The sequence below is a fragment of the Anolis sagrei genome, chromosome X (assembly GCF_037176765.1).
Source record: "Anolis sagrei isolate rAnoSag1 chromosome X, rAnoSag1.mat, whole genome shotgun sequence".
NCBI lineage: Eukaryota > Metazoa > Chordata > Lepidosauria > Squamata > Dactyloidae > Anolis > Anolis sagrei.
The window spans coordinates 89854693-89876601 of NC_090034.1; the positions used below are offsets into that span (position 1 = coordinate 89854693).

The following is a 21909-nucleotide window of genomic DNA, read 5'->3' on the forward strand; positions in this document are numbered from 1 at the left end:
AGTCTCCAGATGCAACAATTTAATTTCCTTTCCTGTGTAACGTCAAATAATATCCATTTTTGAACACCAAAACCAGACTTCTTGCCACTTTGTATTTACATTGACATTTATTTTTATCATGTTGGAACAACACTTGGAAACTAAGGTTAGTAGAGAACCCAGAATCTCCCTCACAACAGCCATCATTGACTCATAGGCTGAACAGGAAGATTATGGACTGAGCAGGAAGAGTGCTTCACCCTAAACTTTTGGGATGAAAAGTTATGCAATCTCCCCCCCTCCCCCCCAAATCTCCATTAAGGGAGCATCCAGACTGCCTTGGCAATGGTGCCTGTTCCTTAACCACTAACTAATGCTAGCAGTCAAAAACATGCAAATGTGAGTAGATCAATAGGTACCGCTCCGGCTGGAAGGTAACAGCACTCCATGCAGTCATGCTGGCCACATGACCTTGGAGGTGTCTATGGATAACACCAGCTTTTAGCGTAGAAATGGAGATGAGCACCGTCTCCCAGAGTCAGACATGACTGGACTTAATGTCAAGGGGAAACCTTTACCTTTACCTAATGCTTTTCCAGAGATGATAGATGATATTCTAATAATATATAAAGCTTGATGTTTGGGAAAGCTGGTCTAGAGACCCTGAAGAGAGGAGGTGCAGTCCATTTTGAACCTTACCAAACAACAAGGGCCTCACTGAGCATTCGTGCATAAGGCAATCGAGACCCATCCACACAGAAGTAACCGGATGTCCCATTGGCCCCTGCGCTGTCAGCAGCCAGCACTGAATGGGAGAGGGACCTGCAGTGGAGGCAAACACAGAGAGAATCAATTGCTCATGCAGCCACACAGCATTATTACAGCAATCTCGGTGCTTTCGGGAGTGTTAGCTTTGATCCAAAAGTGGGAGTGCTCTATAAAAGTCTTCTATCAGATTCAGATAAGATCTTCCTTTATTTCCCAAAGAAGTAATGATAGAACGGCTCTAAAAATATATGTTTTAGAATTGATTGATTCATGGCCTATTGCGCTACACAACTATGGCACGATGATTCGACTACATATGGAATGCAGGGATTTGTAGTTTGGTTAGGCGCCAAAGCTCTCTAACTGTGCATGCAAGCATCCCATTCCAAAACTGCAAATTCTATTATTCCATAGGATGTTGCTATAGCAGTTCCAGTGGAATTATAACTCCCCAATTCTTTGTATGAAAAGAACCTAGGTGCTAAGAATGGATTGGTAACTTTAAGGCCTTTGCTGTGCCTTCTTATGGTTATTATTTATCCTTAAACTGGGGCTAGGATTGTCCAAATAATTATTACTGGAAGCAGGCCCGTAGCCAGGATTTTGGTTCGGGGGGAGCTGAGTTTGATTCGGGGGGGAGGGCTGAGTCTGAGTGAAAGAGGGTCTACAGTAGTAAACCTTTTGTATCGTTACCCCAATACCCCCATGCATATGGGATATATTGAGCATGGTGATCAGATCATGATATGAATAAACATAACAGTTTAAATAATGTACCAGTAAGGCCTTCTCGTGGACCACCCTGAGAATTTGGAGGTCCCCCCCCCCCCCCCCCCCCCCGCTACATGCCTGACTGGAAGGTACTGCTCTTATTGTCAGAAAGTCGCCTGCATAATCTTGTCCTCCCTGACTGTCTGCATTGCCATAAATTTACCAGATAATCTACCGCATATACTCAAAAGATTAGCCCGGTTTTTGAACCCTTCTTTTGAGCTGAAAAAGCCTCCCTCTGCTTATAATAGGATCAAGGCCAGGCATCCAGGCAGGGAAGCCTGGAAGCCATTGCTTGCAATGTATGATATATTTCTCTCTCCTCTTCACCTCCCTTGGCACCTCCCTTGGCACTGTGTTTTCTTTTCCAGTCAAAAGGGAGGGAAGGAGGGAAAAGAAATCTATTTCATGTCTTCCTTGTTTGTATGGCTCTCTTTCAAACCCACCCAATTTCCTGGCTTTGTGTGTGTGTGTCTAAATGTTTTACCTTTATATGTGTATTTTTTCCCTTGTAAGTTTTCCTCTCATATATTTGCATGCCTTTGCAAATCCTATATACATATAGCTATCTATAGATTTCCAGATATCTGTATATCTGCGTATATATATATATATATATATATATATATATATATACACACATACATACATACATACACATACACACACACACACACACACACATATTATTTTATATAGGAATTTTCCCCTCACATGTTTGCAAGTCTTTGCAAATTCTATATAGATACAATTATCTATATATAGAGAGATGTCTAGATAGATATACAGTATATGAATATAGATATATAGGGCTTGCAAATATTGCAGGGGGGAATGCACATATATAGAGAGAGGATTTACAAATGTTTCAGGGGGAAATGCATATGTGAAATTTGTATATATAATTGTTGATCCATATCTAGTTCTGCATTGTTTATATAGGCATTGAATGTTTGCCTATTACTATGTTGGAAGACACCCTGAGTCCCCATGGGGAGATAGGGCAGGATACAAATGAAACTCTATTATTATTATTATTGTTATTATTATTAGTAGTAGTAGTAGTAGTAGTAATAGGAGTAGTATTTGAAACACAACAAGATGATAATGATGATGATGATGATTATTATTATTATTATTAGAAACACAACAAGACTAGTACACAGCAAACAAGATCACTATGTTGAATGTTGTATTGGATCACATGTCGAACACTTCACAAGTGTCTAGGACTGTGTGATGTATCTGTGAATAATTCGTGCAGATCCAAGTAGGGAGGAAGGGGCTTTTGCAGCTGACAGATGGTAATTTTGTCAGTGCTGGTTGTGTTTAAGTGCAGGCCAAGGTCTTTAGCACTGCACCAAGTGTGCCGATTACTATTATTATTACGTTTTTGTTGTTACCATATTGTTTTGATGACTACTTTTCCACTTACAGAGCTAGTTTACTGTTTTTCTTTGAAATACGGTAAATATTCAAAATATTTAACCTACTGATGCCTTAATTAATATAATTTTATTGGTATCTATTTTTATTTTGACATTTCCCAGTAGCTGCTGCATTTCCCATCCCCAGCTTATACTGGAGTCAATAAGTTTTCCCAGTTTTTGTGATAAAATTAGATGCCTCCGCTTATATTTGTGTTGGCTTATACTCGAGTATATACGGTAATGTTAACCTGTGATCCCAATTCACTTTCAGAATTCTTGAAGACCTTTTTTCCAAATAGGGCCAAATAGAGTAAGCCAAATAGTCACCTTATTTTAGTCTATAACTCTTACTCTCAATAACTAAGGGAGCATCCAGACTAATTGAAATGTCTCACATTTTGTCCCTATTCTTTCCAATTTTATACTAGTTAAAATAAAGTAACCTGGGGAGCTGGTATAAAAAGTACCTAATCATACCAGGAGTTGAGAGAAAGTATTCTACAATAAACAAAATGCATATGGATCTCCAGACTAAAATGGGAAAGAACAGGAACAAAATCTGGGACTTTCTGGTCTTTTTAATCAGCCTGGAATGTGCCTTAGGTTATAAGAAAAATACAAATACAGTAGAGTCTCGCTTATCCAACATAACCGGGCTGGCACAACATTGGATAAGTGAAAATGTTGGATAATAAGGAGGGATTAAGAAAAAGCCTATTAAATGTCAAATTACTATATGAGTTTACAAATAAAGCACAAAAAATAATGTTTTACAACAAATCGACAGAAAAAGCAGTTCAATACACAGTAACATTATGTAGTAATTACTGTATTTACAAAATTAGCACCCAAACATCACAATGTATTAAAACAGCTGTGGATCCGGGAGGCAGAATGAGTTGGATAATACAGAACATTGGATGAGCGAAGGTTGGATAAGCAAGACTCTGCTGTAGTTGCAAAACATTATTTAAAAAATAAGAAATCACTAAATGATGATGACAAGAGGACATTGGGATGCCTATTTAGGAAACCTTGGGGCCCTGGCTTCAAAGCACGTGGTTCCTCAGCCTTGCTTGAGAGCTAATTATGCCTAGACAAATAATCTTATGCATGCAAAACATATACTCTGAATCAGTGAACAACAGCTCTTTTGACCCAATTAGTGGCACAATGCAAATCCTCTGGGATAATCATACGATGATTTAATTTTACATTGCAAACTGGTTCAGATGCATGTGAACTCCACATGATCTTTGGAGCAATCATTCACTGGCATAAAACAGACTTAAACATTACCATTTAGTTCAACTTGACCCAAGCTGGGTCAGATACATGAAGAAAACAACATGTGCAGCTCCACCCATTCATAAGCTTGGCCAACTATCTCCGGATGATTCAGCCCAGAATAACTCGACCCATCCCTGGATTTTCCTTGTCTCTTTGTGTATACCATCTCTGAAGCTTTATGCGTTAGCCAAACTTGGAAAGTTTACACTTACACAGTCAGTAAATAAAGTTATAATTTCAAGAAAGGCAAGTACAGAATTGTCCCTCCACATTAGCACTTTTGACTTTCCAGACTTGTTGATTTAAAATGTTATCTCTAAGAATCTCTAGAGCCTCCATTGCAGGTAAGGGCAAATCAAGGCCCGGAGGCTGGATGCAGTCCCTTGGGCTCTTTTCTCAGGCCCTCCTCTCTCTCACCATCCTATCTTTCCTTCCTTTTTCTCTTTTCTCCCACCTTCCCTCTCTCCCTCCCTTACTTCCCTTTTCCCCTCACTCCTTCCCTTCCACATTTTTGCCCTTCCTTCCCTCCCTCACTACCTCTGTCTCCTCCTTCCTTCCCGTTTATCTTTCCTTCCTTCTCTCTCCTTCCTCCTTACCTCCCTCTCTTCCCTCACTCTTTCTCCTTTCATCCTTCCCTTCCACCTTTTCATCCTTTCTTCCCTCTTCCCCCCCTCCCTTGTTGTCCTTCCTTCCTTCCCGTTTATCTTTCCTTCCTTCTCTCTCCCTCCTTACCTCCCTCTCTTCCCTCCCTCTTTCTCCTTTCATCCTTCCGTTCCACCTTTTCATCCTTTCTTCCTTATTTCCTCCCTCTCTCCCTCGTTGTCCTTCCTTCCTTCCGTCCGTCTGTCTTTTTTCTCTTTTCTTCCTTCTCTATTCTCTTTATCCTTCCCTTCCTTCCTACCATCCTTCTCTTCCTCCTTTTCTTCCTTCCTTCTTTTTCCTTCCTCCTTCCCCTCCATCCTTCCTTCCTTCCTTCTTTCCTCCCTCCGTCCCCCTCTCCCTCTTTCTCCTTCCATCCTTCCCTTCCTTTCTTTCATCCTTCTTTCCTTCTATCTTTTCTTCCTCCTTCCCTTCCTTCCTTCCTTCCTTCCTTCCTTCCTTCCTTCCTTCCTTCCTTCCATCCATCAGCAGAAAGCTAGTCCTCCTAGCAGGGAGAGTGAGCATGTGGCCCCCAAGTTAGAAAGTTTGCCCGTGCCTGCTCCATTGTGATTCTATGGCCAACTATCTCTAGTCATGTTGGAGAACCTAGAGATTTCTAGAGAGAACATCTCTCCAGGAGAGTCTAGGTCCTCCAATGCAAATCTATGATCTGTTTCCAGCAGAAATTAGCCACAGAGTCATGTTAGAAGACCTAGAGGTGTCCTTCAAATGAAAAATTGTGATTTCTTTATTTGCAGTTTTGCACTTTCCCGGGGTCCTGTGCCCTTAACCACAGTGAATGTGGAAGGCTGATTGCAGTCAGTTGTTGTTTTAGGTATCTATTTTTAACACTGCCCTATTAATTCTATGCTTCTCGACAGTAAATAAAATAGTCCCATTTTGCATTGCTTTTTGTGAGATAAAAATGTAATAGCCACCAACCTTTTGATTGTGGCATACAATGTATTCTCTGTCCAGGAACAGTACAAGGGAGCATTTGAAGCACCATATATACTCGAGTATAAGCCGAGTTTTTCAGCCCTTTTTTCAAGTTGAAAAAAGTTGACTCGGTTTATACTTGAGTCAAGGTTATTTATTATTTTACCGGGTTATTATTATTATTATTATTATTATTATTATTATTATGTGTATTACATTTATTTTTGTACTATGTTTATTATTATTACTTCTTTGCATTGCTCTATTATTATTATTATTATTACATTTATTATTTGTTATTTTACTCTATTATTGTTGTTATTACATTTACATTATTTTACTTTATTATTATTGTTATTACATTTACATTATTTTACTCTATTATTATTATTACATTTATAAATGTACTCTATTATTACTGTTATTAGTACATTTCCATTATTTTACTCTGCTATTATTATTACATTCATTATTTTACTCTCTTTATTATTATTATTGGAAGGATACATAAACACAATTACATTGAAGAAGGTTAGAACATTAATTTAATCAGAGTTGGACAGTTAAATTGCTGTTTTATGTAAATATTCAAAAACATTTAACCTCAACTAATGTACTTTTATTGGTAACTGTTTTTATTTTGAAATTTACCAGTAGCTGCTCCATTTCCCACTCTCTGATTATACTCGAGTCAATAAGTTTTCTCATTTTTTTGTGGTAAAATTAGGTGCCTTGGCTTATATTCGGGTCAGCTTTTACTTGAGTATATATGGTATGTAGGATTTGTTTCCAAATATTTATGGAGTCACACTCTGTAACCATAAAAATAACTTTCAATGCTACCATTACATCACCGAAGGAGGGATATTATCCCTTGTTAAATTACCATCCTAATGTGGCACAGTAATACCTAGATTTTGTAGCCATTAAGTCCAGAACTTCTCTTTAAATACCTGACAAATCCCATCTCTTCACAACTTAGGGATGCCACCTGGGCATTGTGTGAGGAAGAGCAAAGGAGCCTCCATTTCCCTTCATTCTCATCATAGACGGTGAGGCGCAGGTCTCCAGGGCTCACTTGAACTGAAGAGACCAAAGAAAAGCATTAAAATGGTCTAGTTATCCCTCACCAAGCCTTCACTGAAGCATCGCCTTGGACTGAACCTGAACCACTTCTTGGAAATCTTTCAGCTTGTATGCTATTCATTAATGCTTAGATCATAGGCCAGTCACATATGAAAAATAAATGACATATAAAAGTACAATACTATAACAGTGCTCCATGAAGTCATGCTAGCCACATGACCTTGGAGGTATCTATGGACAACGCTGGCTCTTCGGCTTACAAATGGAGATGAGCACCAATCCCAAGTCAGACGTGACTGGACTTAATGTCAGTGGAAAACCTTTACCTTTTACCTACTATAAAAGTACTAAATAAAACAATTGGTATAAATATCTTGCCTATTCGAACCCAATGCCAATAAAATACAGTATAGTGCATCAAATATAAACAACAAATTTAGATTAGACAAAACTCCGTTAGCTAAGGGCATCCCCATGGCAATCAACCGCAATATCAGCATTTCATGTAACTTAATCTATATATGTAATATATTCATACAAATGCCCCAAGTGCTGCAGCGGGTTAAACCACTGAGTTGCTAAACTTGCTGACTGAAAGGTCAGCAGTTTGAATCCGGGGAGAAGGGTGAACTCCCACTGTTTGCCCCAGCTTCTACCAAACCTAGCAGTTCAAAAACATGCAAATGTGAGTAGATCAATAGGTACCACTTCTCCGGGAAGGTAATGGCGCTCCATGCAGTCATGCTAACCACATGACCTTAGAAGTGTCTACGGACAATGCTGGCTCTTTGGCTTTGAAATGGAGATGAGCACCACCCCCCAGACTCCGACACAACTAGACTTAATGTCAAAGGGAAACCTTTACCTTACATACAAACACCCCTTACTAAAATTTGCATTAGCTTTGGTCCAAACTACCAAAAAATAATTTGCACTAGGAGAATAAACTCAGAATGTCTGGACAGATGTGTCTTTTTCACACATGAGAATAAAATGGTGTGAAACATTTTCCTATTTGAAGTTATTGTTAGCATTTACTTCGCATGCACTTCAAGTTTTTTCTGCAGAAATGTACTCCAGAAATGTATCTCCAGAAATGTACAAGTTTTCTGAAGAAATATTTGGGCTTTGTAAATATGAAACCTTCATTTGCTCTGATGCTGCCACAAACACTCACCACCATATAGACTTTCCTTTTCGCTTCCCAGCAAAGTAACCACTGCAAAAGAGTAGAGATATAAGGATGAAATTATGACAGAATTCCGTCACAGAATAGATGCAAGAACACAATCAGCAAGGGCAACGTAGATATGTGCGGATTCCCAGTAGTACCTTCACCGTGACTCTGAAAGTACCCCTGCTCTTTAGGATTTAGAAGCTCACCAGTAATCATTTAATGAGTAGTTTGATGCTAACTTTTCCCCTCTTTCTTCCTGGCAAAAGGCTATATACCTTTTCAAAATACAGCCTGGGGACAATTTCTGCAGTCCTCCATGCAGAAATAATTTTGGATAAAGTTTTTTCCTGCTTGCAAAGTCCATAGAGGGGAAGGATTCCAGAGTTGAGAACCTCCTTTTTTTTTGTTGGAAATAGCAACCATCTCAATCCTCCACTAGTTATTTGTTATATATATATAATTGCTTCCTGTATTGTATGTGTTTATTGGTTTGCAATTTTACTTAACCCCTTTCTTGTGGGGAGGGCTGCAGACCATGTGATCAGGTCTGGACATGTTCAGGACTAAGACTTCAGTTTATTTTGCTTTAGATTTCAGTGGAGATAGAAGCCATTAGACTCTTAGAGAGAGTAGAAGCAAGCAGATGCCTTTACGTGTCAATGTGTGTGTTTACATCAGCAACAGTTATACAGTTTAGACTTCAGTAAGATGTATACTTAAAGACTCCTTTGGACTATGGACTATTGTTTCTAAGATGTCCTGTGTTACCTACACAGAGAAACTACTACTTAAAATCCTATTTTTTAAGCAAAGTGCCTGTACACTGTATACATGAAGTTTTGTGAGTAAACTTCGGAAAGAAGAGTGCTTATTTTGTCTCTTGAGAGCATGATTTAAAGGCAAATGTATTTTATGGGAGAGTCAGGCCCATAGCCAGGATTTCGTTTCGGGGGGGGGGGGGGGGCTGAATTTTTTTTCAGGGGGGGTTTCGGGGGGGCTGAGTTTCGGGGGGGGGGGGCTGAGTCTGAGTGAAAGAGGATCTAGCCTAGCAAACCTTTTGTATCATTACCCCAATACCCCCATGCATATGGGATATATTGAGTATGGTGATCAGATCATGATATGAATAAACATAACAATTTAAATAATGCACCAATAAGGCCTTTTTGCGAACCACCATGAAAATTTCGGGGGGGGGGGAGCTGAAGCCCGCCGAGCCCCCCCCCCCCCCCCCCCCAGCTACATGCCTGGGGAGAGTAGATGTTTTGGGTAACTAAAGGAACACTTCTAAAACTCTGCTGAATATATGTTTTTGTGCACTGGCATGTCTTTGTCCCTGGCAGTTCAAAGACATCAGTTTAACAGCTGAGAGACATAGTTGCCTTGCATGAATGCTAGTGAGCATCACTTTTCAAAAGGTTGTGATTTCCCACAAGGTCATGCCTTTCCTTGCCCAGTGGTTTTCCAAAAAGGTTATGAATCCCATTTCCCAAATGGTTATGGAGATTCACATGTTCCAAAAGTTTTAATGTGCATCAGGATCTGTGAACGCTGACTCTCACCTGCAGCCCAGATTCCAGCTCCAATTCCAGCCAGGAACAGAAAGCCAGTGGCAATCACAGCCACTACTTTAAGTGGAGTCCAATGGCATGCTTTAAGGCCTCCTGCAAGACAAAACAAAGGTGAACACTCCAAACAGGGGGATTTCTAATGGGGCTGCAAGAACTCGCTAGAAAATATTTGTAAAGGAACAGAAAAGAGGAGAAGGCTCTTTGCAGCACTTTTGCTAAGATATTTAAGGTGGTGGGGAAAGTGTGGTGGGGAAAGTGGAGTGGGGGGGGGGGAGAGAAGAAGAAGGAAAACTAATCAATTAAAAGAATATGGAGTTAGCTTTTAAGGACAGTCAAATGATGAGTTAAAAAAAATCCTTGGTTTAAAAAAAAAGGAGCACAGAAACCCCTTCCGGAGTATAGCATGAACCCAGAAAGCGCTGCTATACCAGTGCACAATAAGCAAGACTACACTGGCAAAGTTTGACTTTTTGACTCCCTTGCTTAACATTACCTGTCATTGCACTGTTGTGTAACCAAAGAGTCCTTTTGTTCACTTTGGCAGGAGCAGTAATGCAACCCAATTTACAGGAGCAGAATTTCAGTCATTCCAGACATTTACAACTGCCCTCGTATTTCCACCACTTCCCACTATTCTCAAGCAAGATCGGCTCAGCAGACCACTGAACTGAGGGTCAACTATAAAGTTGTTTCTCTCGGGGCACCTTGAGGATCAAGTTAAATGGTAGGCAAGTACATACTGAGCGTACAATAGACTATATAATAGAAATGCTTGTGATTTTCTCCTTAACTGAGCCTCTATGAGTCATTCCAGCTGGCACAGCTCTTCGTTTCTGTTCTTTAAGTGTTTGGTTAGTATGAGTTCTCATATTCATTGCATCGCAGGTTCAAATCCAGGGAGAGTGTGGATGAGCTTCCTCTGTCAGCTCCAGCTCCTCATGCGGACATGGGAGAAGCCTCCCACAAGGATAGTAAAACATCAAAACATCCAGGTATTCCTTGGGCAACATCCTTGCAGACGGCCAATTCTCTCACACCAGAAGCAACTTGTAGTTTCTCAAGTCACTCCTGACACGAAAAAAAAAATCTTGACTGATCCTTGTGTGGAAATGTTGCATATACAGTAATAGAAGAAAGAAAGGTTTTTTTTAAAAAAAAAAGTCAAAGAGAGGCTGTTCCAATAGTCAGTCTTCCCATCATTAAAAAGTTGTTGTTGGGGTTTTTTTTGAGGAACACATATTGTAGGTCCAATGAGCCTTCAAACAGATTCCAGGAGAAAATCCAAAATCATATAATCATGGCCTGATTATCAAGGGTGGAATTGATGCAGACCAGTGGAGGAAAACTGTAGTTTGCATCATTTTCTTCCCCATTCATTTGCTGAATTTCTTGATATTTCTGTTGTTATCAACCTAAGTAAAAATGTAAAGGATCTGGCTTTTAGTGTCACTGAAGTAGGATGACTGAAATGGGTTCAAACTTAATTTTCTGGGTGGTCTATGGAGATGCTAAAAAAAATGCCACATGGAAGAGCAGAAAGCAAAAACATTAGTGCAACAGGGTCAGTAGCATCAAAACAATTCCAGCTTTCGCGAAGATGGTTGTTTGTTTGCTATTCAGTCAAGTTCATCTTATAATGATCCTCCAAGATCATTATAAGGTCATTGATTTCCCCTCATTTCCCAAAATGGGGAGTGGGAGGGGGGATGTATCACTCCAAAAGATGCCAAAGGAGAAAGGTGCCAGATTAGGTGGAACTGTATTAGAAACACAGTACATTCTACCAAACTGAGCAACACAGTGTCCTGGTGACTCTGCCCATTTTATCTGCTGTCCAATTGTTGATGAGCAACTTCAAGACCCCTTGTTGTCTCATTGTTGTTCTTTATCTGCTACGGGCATGTTAATAGGGCAATTGAATCCACTCTGAATTTTCACCCAAACATTTTAAGAAGCTGTCCAAAGTGCTGGTTCTATTTGGGGTTTAGGGTTCAGCACCCTGGATAGCTCATTTAGACTTCAGAGCAAACCCATAACAGCAGTAGTTCTCAACCTGTGGCTCCCCAGATATTTTGGCCTTCAACTCCCAGAAATCCTAACAGCTGGTAAACTGGCTGGGATTTCTGGGAGTTGTAGGTCAAAACACCTGGAGACCCACAGGTTGAGAACCACTGCATAACAGATTTACTCCCCCATTTGTGTAAAGTCCATAGTTCAAGCAATGGAGGCATTCCATAGCAAGGTGAAGTGCCCTTTCTGTATCGATCATGGAATGAAGCTGTCTTTATCTTTATATGGGAATTAGACATGCTAACAACCATTTACATGAATTTACATGAAGAATGTCTTCAATCATGGTTTATCCTCTCTCAAATAGGGCTACCTTAGTTTTCCCTGTAGAATGCGTCCTTCCATAAAGAAAAGTGTATCCTCAAGAAAGACAAGGAGTAAATCATGTAATTGGCAAATTTCGTCACTGCATTTTCCAGGCCAACCAACAATGTTAATGTTTAAGTTCTGTTCTGTCTCTAAAGAGGGGGAGGAGTTGGAGTGGAAGGGTCATAGATGCAGAAGGGGAAGGATTGGGAAGTTCTAGGGCCTTTTTCAAAAGGACAACTCACCGTCCTTTTCAGCCATTTCAGAAGAGGTTAATCATCAATCCTGCCACACCGTCCCTTCAGAAATCCTGCCTTTCCAGGCCAGGAGGCCTTCAGAAAAAGTCTGGGAACCCCTAAAGACAAAACAGGAAGAAGCATAACTGTCCAGAAACTGTATTGCCCAATACAGCCAGTGCCAGAGTGTGGCTTGGCTGAGCACTTGCCACAGCCACTAAGACCAGCAAAGGGATCACCATCCTGATAGTGCTAATATTCCCAGTCTCCATAAAAACACAGTCTAAGACATTGTTTCTCAACCTTCCTAATGCCATAACCCCTTAATACATTTTCTCATCTTGTGGTGACCTCCAACTATAACATTATTTTCATTGCTACTTCATAACTGTAATTTTGCTACTGTTATGAATCGTAATGTAAATATCTAATATGCAGGATGTATTTTCATTCACTGGACCAAATTTGGCACAAATATCCAATATGTCCAAATTTGAATACTGGTGGGGTTGGGGGATTATTGATTTTGTCATTTGGGAGTTGTCGTTACTGGAATTTATTGTTAACCGACAATCAAAGAGCATTCTGAACTACACCAACAATGGAATTTAACCAAACTTGGCACACAGAACTCCCATGACCAAGAGAAAATACTGGAAGGGTTTGGTGGGCATTGACCTAAATTTTGAAGTTGTAGTTCACCTACATCAAGAGAGCACTGTGGACTCAAACAATGATGGATCTGGACTAAACTTGGCATGAATACGCAATATGCCCTTATGTGAACACTGATGGAGTTTGGGAAAATAGACCTTGACATTTGGAAGTTGTAATTGATGGGATATATAGTTCACCTGCAACACAGCAGGAGCAGGGCTTTTGGTAGGAGGATTCACCATCTGTTTCCAAAAAGGAAGAGAAGGACAAGTGGAATGATCTTCAACCTTCTCTGCCAAATGGGGTTCCTAAGACCATCAGAAATATATGTGGCAACCCCTCTGAAACCCCCTCGTGACTCCCCCCAGGGGTCCCAACCCCCAGGTTGAGAAACGCTGGTCAAACTTTTCAGTTTGTGTGATGGCCCTTTCTAGATTATGAGGCCATGACCCAGGGCCCCAAAAATGCTGCAGTCAGCACTACCAGCTTGTCCTTTTTGGAGTTAGGGTCACATATAAAAGAGACTGAATGATGCAGTGGAAAAAGTTGAAAAGTCATGAGAAACTACTTTGGAATAGGTTCCATTCCATAAATTCCATTAAAGCTTGGAAACATTGCTTTTTTGATTGTTGTGCATCTTCAAGATGTTTCTGACTTATGGTGACCCTCAAGTGAACATGACATTTGCTTGGCAATATTTTTTTAGCAGAGGTTTCCCTTTTACTTCCTCTTAAGATGAGAGAGTTTGATTTTCCAAAAATCAAACAAAGATTTTTTTTTGGCCAAGTGCACATTCAAACACTGGCCTCCAGAGTTGTAGTCCAATATTCAAACCACTACGTCATACTGGCTCTCTTAAATGCCTTGATCCCAAAATTAGGATAGCCAAATTCTGCTCCTGCTGGAATCAATAGGTTATGTTTCTGGCCGGAGATCATATAACTGGATAGCGAATGTCTTCCATATATAAGATGCAAAACTCAGAAGACACTAGGTCAGATTTTATTTTAACCATGTCACACTGACTTAGTGTATCACCAATTGCAGCATGAAGATACTGCTACTCAGAAGAGCAAGGTAAGGGATCCTGCCATCATGTTACTGGACTCTCCTCCTGCATCTGCTCCAAGTTGAACAGGAGTTCTGCCAGTATAGAATTAAGTCCAACACTCATAGAGCTCTTGTTCAACTCAAGGCAGCTTCAGTGAGAAAAGCAATAAAATCAAGCATGGATTTTGCACATCCTCAAAGAAGCCGATTCATTGGCTGCTCCTACTAATCTACTTCAAGGAGCTGCTCTAATGATCCCAAAGGTGATTCTTACAACTCACTTTAGAGAGACCATATATACAATTATTTTTGGCTCATTGTTATGCCACATGCATACATTTTGCACCAGATATATAATCCATTTTTGGTGATTCTCCTAAAATGCATCTAACACGTACAACAATGGTGAAAAGTGAGTTAGGCTAAACAAGTGCTCAAAATACCTTGTTACATAAAGCTATGAAAAAGATAGTGTTCCCACCTATTGATTCCATACACAGAAGCTAACGAGACAGGTAATTTAATCTGATTACAGCAATCATTTGATAGTGTCTTCCACTATATATGAATAATTCAGCAGTGTTGGTCTTTGAAATCAGAAGGAGCATAGAAGCTACCCTCTGAGATGGTTCCAACTGCCTATTGATAGGGCTGGCTCCACAATCCAAGGCTTCCCAGTTGCTTTCATGCCTCCGTGGACCTTTAAACCCAAGTCTAACACATAATATTAGCAAAACATGCTTACTGTTGAAACGCACTACCTCTAAATATGTTTAGAATTAAGCATTAATCAATGATGTCAGAGGGTGAAGATGATTTTACAAATGAGGATCCATCAACCAATAGGGGAAAGAAATGATGCTGCCTAGAGTGATGTTCGTTGGAGTCAATGTGGCTGAACACTCAGATGTTGAAATATTTTAATTTTCCACACCCATTTACCTACCTACCTACCTTCCTTTCTTTTTATCCCACCTTTCTTCCAACTTTTTTCCACAAGACCAGTCTCTCTCGTTGCAACAGTGTAGTAATGGTGAGACTGCAGACTATATTTTAGTTCTTGCAGTTACCAGCCAATCACTCTCCAATCCCTCTCTATCTCCAATCGCTCACCAGCCAACCCTTCTTCAGTTCTTTAGTGACCAGCCAATCCCTCTCCAATGCCAGAAATACAGCTGAATGGTGTAACATTAGAAAATGTTGACCATTTCCGCTACCTTGGCAGCCACCTCTCCACAGCATTGACGCTGAAATACAACACCACCTGAGCTCTGCGAGTACAGCATTTTTCTGAATGAAGCACAGAGTGTTTGAGGACCAGGACATCCGTAGGGATGCCAAGGTGCTTGTTTATAAAGCTATTGTCCTCCCATACCTGCTATATGTTGTGAAATGTAGACTATCTACAGACGTCACATGCAACTCCTAGAACAATTCCATCAGCGCTGCCTCCGAAAAATCCTGCAAATCTCTTGGGAAGACAGACGGACAAATGTCAGCATGCTGGAAGAAGCAAAGACCACCAGCATTGAAGTGATGGCCCTCCGCCATCAACTCCGCTGGACCTGCCACATTGTCCGAATACCCAATCACCGTCTCCAAATGCAATTGCTCTACTCTGAACTCAAGAATGGAAAACGGGATATTGGTGGGCAGGAAAGGAGATTTAAAGATGGGCTCAAAGCCAACCTTAAAGTAAGTAAGGTGAGGCTGCAGACCATATTTTAGTTCTTGCAGACCACTGGTGGTCCACAGAACCCAGATTGGGAAGCACTGCTATATTGGAATGAAGTGCTTTTTTAGAACAGAGAGAGAGAGAGAACCAGAAACAGCCCTATGTGGAGGACTAATCATGAATGTCTGTTGCCATTTACTGAATGTCTGTTGGCCCAGTGAAAATTGAAAATGCGGATGAGGAATTAGAATAGAAATCAGCCCCCTCCCCCGCCCCCCAACAATGCAATATTTTGCTTCTTGTCCCATTTGTATCTCTATAATAAACTCTTTCCTCAAAACATATTTCTTGCATTAACATTTTAGACTTTCAGGGGAGGACCAAAAAGAACTCGCCTGCACAGTTTAGGTGAAGGAGGTATGGACACAGTAGTTGAAAGTCTGCTGCAAATTGCCAGACCAGGTCTGACATAACTAAACGTAAATCTCTCTTCATCCATGAAACTGGTAAGATGGTTCTCTCTGTTTAACCTTCTTCAAAGTATTGTGAGAAAAATCAGGTACCCAACCCCAACTTTCTTCAAGGAAAGACTGAACAGGTCTGACCACTTAATAAATACCAGTGATCTAATTCAGGATGGAGGAAATGAGGAGTAGTAAAAACTGCAATGAAATCTCTTGGAATTATCCACAATATTAGCTTAATTGTGGACTCCACAAACTTGAAAAACAGTACATTGAAAAACAGTGTATATTGCTTATTGTTTTTGCATTTTACTATGTTGTTGATTGCGTTTTGGTTTCTATTTTATTGTATTTTATTTCATTGTCATTTGTTCTTTGGGCTTGGCCTCATTTAAGCTGCCCCGAGTCCCCGTTGGGGGAGATGGTGGTGGGGTATAAATAAAGATGATGATGATGATTATTATTATTATTATTAAATAAAGCAAATATCCCCAAACCTAAGGAGTCACCCCATAATCTAAATGCTGGGCAGTCATTTATTTTCAAGGTATACTCCAACTTGTATATGGAGCCATACTACCAGTACTTACTTACTTAGGTGATCCTTTGTTGGCCAAATAGGATAGTCTTCCAGGATCAGTGTTCTGGTGGGTCCGTAGGTGACAGTGGAGCCCTATTCTTGATCTGCATCTTCTCCTGCAGTGAGGGCATTGGTTTCCAGGTGGAAGGCGGTACCAGTCGGGGTTGGCTTGACGTGCCTTCCTCTTGGCATGTTTCTCTCTTTTGCCCTCCATTCATGCCTCTTCAAATTCTGCAGCACTGCTGGTCACAGCTGACCTACAGCTGGAGCGCTCAAGGGCCAGGGCTTCCCAGTTCTCAGTGTCTATGCCAGAGTTTTTAAGGTTGGCAAGATACTATCAGTAAAGGTAGTGTGGCTCTATATACAAGTTGATGAGGAATGTGAATGGAAGGGTGGTAGTATTTTAACTATTTTAACAGAATTTAAATTGCCTTGGTTAGAAATCAATATACTTTCTTGTGCTTTTAGTATTTTGAAATTCCCCAAAAGAAAAATAAGAGAGAGAACAAGAGTCCTATTTCTGGGCTTTCCATGAGGGTCTGGTTGGCCACTGAGAGAGCAGGTCTTTGGTCTCATACAGCACCGGTCATTTCATGTGTTCTTAATGGCGCTCCATGCAGCCATGCTGGCCACATGACCTCGGAGGTGTCTATGGACAACGCCAGCTCTTTGGCTTAGAAATGGAGATGAGTACCAACTCCCAGAGTCAGACACGACTGGACTTCATGTCAGGGGGAAACCTACCTTTACCTTAACACACCAGGGACATACTACAAAAACTTTCCTCCTTGTTCTCAACTCAGACTAATGAGTCACTTTGCAAACAAGACCATCCGATTTCAAAGGTAAGTTCAATTTCCAGGAAGCAGCTCCTGGCACAATAAGCTGTTTTCTAAATCCTACGCCATAAACTTCCTTGTCAGAAAGGGGAGTATAGTGCAGAAGCCAAGACACAAAGTTACACATCTTCTTACCCCAGTCCAAAGTTTAGCAGTGGAATCTGCTTTGCAAGGAAGGGTGTTATCACAGAAACTTTTGGGTGCAACCATCCTGTGCCAAATTCATGAACACGTGGAAGACTCAAGGTAAGCACAGTAGATAGATGAATGGGGCCAGTGAAAAGAACGTGCATTCTTCAGCAGAATGAGCCTGTCAAGCCCCAAATACAGCAAGGTCGACTTACCACACTTTGAGAAACACACTATCATTGAATCTGAGGACTCTTCCCCAAAGAAAACTTCATTAAGTTGAAATCCTAAAACTGTCAAACTTCACTATTTAACATAGGAGCCTGTGGGGCTGCCATCCTAACCTACTGTTGTCCCAAGAAATATTAAATTGATCAAGGCTGTGGATCCAATCCTGGCTCTTGAAGATAAGAAGAGATCAGAGCAATAGTACCATATAAACTCGAGTATAAACCGACACAAATAAAAGCGGAGGCATCTAATTTTACCACAAAAACTGGGAAAATGTATTGACTCAAGTATAAGCCGAGGGTGGGAAATGCAGCAGCTACTGGTAAATTTCAAAATTAAACATAGATACCAATAAAATTACATTAACCGAGGCATCCATAGTTTAAATGTTTTTGAATATTTACATACAACTGTAATTTAAGATAGGACTGTCCAACTCTGATTAAACTATTATTCTAACCTTCTTCAATGTAAACGTGCTTACATATCCTTCCAATAATAATAAAGTAAAATATTAAATGTAATAATAGAAGTAATAATAGAGTAAAATGATAAATGTAATAACAATAATAATAGAGTAAAATAATAAATGTTATAATAAAATAGAGTAAAATAATAAATATAATAATAGAGTAAAATAATGTAAATATTATAATACTAAATGGAATAAAATAATAAATGTAATAGTAATAATAATAACAACAACAATAACAGAGTAAAATAATGAATAACCTTGACTCAAGTTAGGCTGAAAAAGCCTAAAAAGGGGCTGAAAAGCTCGCCTTATTCTCAAGCATATATGGTACGTTTCTGCTAGTCATTCTTCAAACCTGAGCGGAAACATCATCAGGCATCCCATCCTCCATCATCCTTAATTTGTCTGTCCTCTTGAATATTGTAACTTGCTCCCAAAAGCTAAGTCAACAACCTTTGCAAGATCAACATATAGGTGGTAGGAAATATAACACTGAGAACAAGTGTAATGTAGTTGATTGTAAAGTGTTTGCTGTGTTTTTCAGTGTTTTTATGAGTGATGGTCACTCGTTGGCCTGATTTGTGTATTGTGTCCACATTTGGTGTCAACTCGTCCAGTGGTTTTTGAGTTATGTTAATCCCACAAACAAACATTACATTTTTATTTATATAGATTGACTCATATACTCCAGTTCAAAGCTGCTACTATAGACTATCTGCTTTTATAATCAGATAATATAATATACCCTCCACTCATAAAGGCAAGAGTATTCAATCTGGAGGTCAATGGAATGGGGATGGAATTCTCTTTGCCTCTGGCAGACAGTCCAAGCCAACTTGAACTAGAAAAAGGTAAAGGTTTCCCCTTGACATTGAGTTTAGTTGTGTCCAACTCTGGGGGTTGGTGCTCATCTTCATTTCTAAGACGAAGAGCCGGTGTTCTCCGTAGATGCCTCCAAGAACATGGGGCTGATGACTGCATGAGGCACCATTACCTTCCCACAGAAGCAGTACCTTTTGATCTACTCACATTTGCACGTTTTCAAACTACTAGTTTGGCAGAAGCTGGGCCTACCAGCAGGGGCTCACCCCTCTCCCTGAATTCAAACCGCCAACCTTTCAGTCAGTAAATTCAGCAGCTCAGCAGTTTAACCCGCTGTTCCACCAGGGAACAATTACCTTCCAAAGCACAAATTCAAAATTCAGAATTCAAAATGATCTTAACAGATGACAGAGATGGGCCAAAACTAACAAAGTGAGGTACAACAGAGACAAATGCAAGATACTCCACTTAGACAGAAAAAAATGAAATGCAGAGATACATATTGGGGTGCCTGTCTCGACAGCAGGACATGTGAAAAAGATCGTGGACCACCAGTTAAACATGAGTCAACAATGTCATGTGGTGACAAAAAAAGCCAATGGGATTTTGGACTGCATAAATAAGGAGTATAGTGTCTAGATCCAGGGAAGTCATGCTGCCCCTCTATTCTGCCTTGGTCAGACCACACCTGGAATAACACTGTGTCTAATTCTGGGCACCACAATTGATGAGAAATTTTGACAAGTTAGAATGTGTCCAGAGGAGGGTAACAAATGATCAAGGGCCTGGAGAACAAGCCCTATGAGGAGTGGCTTAAAGAACTGGAAGAGAAGGCTGAGAGGAGACATGATGAAGGCTATGTATAAAGATGTGAGGGGAAGTCATAGAGAGGAGGGAGCAAACTTGTTTTCTGCTGCCCTGGAGACTAGGAAATGGAACAATGGCTTCAAACTACAGGAAAGGAGATTCCACCTGAACATTAGGAAGAACTTCCTAACTCTGAGAGGTAATATAATAATAATAATAATAATAATAATAACTTCCTAACTCTGAGAGGTGTTCAGCAGTGGAACTCTCTGCTCCAGAGTGTGGTGGAGTCTCCTTCTTTGGAGGCTTTTAAACAGAGGCTGGATAGCAATCTGTCGGGGGTGCTTTGAATGCAATTTTCCTTCTTGGCAGAAGCGGGGTTGAACTGAATGGCCCACGAGGTGTCTTCCAACTCTATGATTCTATGGAAATTGGAATCAAATCAGAATACATGCCATCTCTGAGTTACAAGCTTCTGATTGACCGACTCTTAGTTAAGAATGGAGGTAAGACAACAAGAAGTGAGAGAAATATTCCTGCTTCTTGGCAGGGGGTTGGTCTGGATGGCCCATGAGGTCTCTTCCAACTCTATGATTCTATGATTCTATGAAACCTAGCAGTTTGAAAACATGCAAAGGCGTTCGATGCAGTCATGCTGGCTACATGACCTTGGAGGTGTCTACAGACAATGCCGGCTCTTCAGCTTAGAAATGGAGATGAGCACCGATAGAATCATAGAATCAAAGAGTTGGAAGAGACCTCATGGGCCATCCAGTCTAATCCCCTGCCAAGAAGCAGGAATATTACATTCAAAGCACCCCCGACAGATGGCCATCCAGCCTCTGATTAAAAGCTTCCAAAGAAGGAGCCTCCACCACACTCCGGGGCAGAAAGTTCCACTACTGAACAACTCTCACAGTCAGGAAGTTCTTCCTAATGTTGAGATGGAATCTCCTTTCCTGTAGTTTGAAGCCATTGTTCCATTGTGTCCTAGTCTCCAAGGAAGCAGAAAACAAGTTCGCTCCTTCCTCCCTGTGACTTCCTCTCACATATTTATACATGGCTATCATGTCTCCTCTCAGCCTTCTCTTCTTCAGGCTAAACATGCCCAGCTCTTTAAGCTGCTCCTCATGGGGCTTGTTCCCCAGACGCTTGATCATTTTAGTCGCCCTCCTCTGGACACATTCCAGCTTGTCAGAGGAGGGCAACTAAAATGATCAAGGGTTGGACACGACTGGCCTTAATGTCAGGGGAAAACCTTTACCTTATCTATAAATCAGGCATATTATTTAGCATTTGTGCCAAGTTTGGTCCAGATCCATCATTGTTTGAATCCACAGTGCTCTCTGGATACAGGTGAACTACAACTCCCAAATTCAAGGTCAATGCCCACCAAACCCTTCCAGTATTTTCTGCTGGTCATGGCAGTTTTGTGTTGGTGGAGTTCAGAATACTCTTTTAATTTAGGTTCCAGCAACTACAACTCCCAAACGACAAAATCAATCCCCCTCAACCCCCCAACCCCCTAGTATTCAAATTTGGGCATATTGGGTATTTTTGTGATGAGGTCCTATAGATAGAGGTGAAAGATAGAGGTTGAAGAAAGAGCTAATCTCTTTGATCAAAGACTCCAAAAAGGTTTGTTCCTCCGAAGTTTGGAGGCTGGCAGTGCTTACCTGGCTTGGCCCCAATCTAGGGGGGTCCTATGGGGCTATGGCTGGCCGAGGCGCTCTCCTTCCAGCCCTGGGGGGCTCTCCATGGCCCTCTGCAAAAGGCAGAAGGAAGGGGCCGGAAGAAGGGGAAAAGCCAGGGAAGCAGACCTGCAAGCGGTGGCTGCTTCACCTGGGAAGGAGGAGGGGAGAGGAGAGGAGGGAGGGCACAGAGAAAGAGGGGCGGAAGGGGGCTGGGAGCCAAGGGC

General features: G+C 40.8%; 1 protein-coding gene across 2 annotated transcripts in view; it reads right to left on the reverse strand.

Moving 5' to 3' along the window:
• Window positions 1-21835, reverse strand: part of LOC137094819 (serine protease hepsin-like) — a 39633-nt gene extending 17798 nt beyond the window's left edge. Inside the window, exons 1-6 of one of the 2 annotated variants that reach the window (XR_010908728.1) lie at window positions 21668-21835; window positions 12272-12381; window positions 9642-9743; window positions 8080-8121; window positions 6770-6899; window positions 679-801 (exon numbers count right to left, since the gene is read on the reverse strand). Coding sequence is in view for 1 of the 2 variants with exons in the window: in XM_067460681.1 (XP_067316782.1) it covers window positions 679-801; window positions 6770-6899; window positions 8080-8121; window positions 9642-9743; window positions 12272-12287 (413 nt within the window). In the remaining variant the exon portion in view is untranslated. The remainder of the gene's footprint in view (window positions 1-678; window positions 802-6769; window positions 6900-8079; window positions 8122-9641; window positions 9744-12271; window positions 12382-21667) is intronic. The other variant, XM_067460681.1, reaches the window with a different exon arrangement.
• Between the last annotated feature and the right edge of the window lie 74 nt (window positions 21836-21909).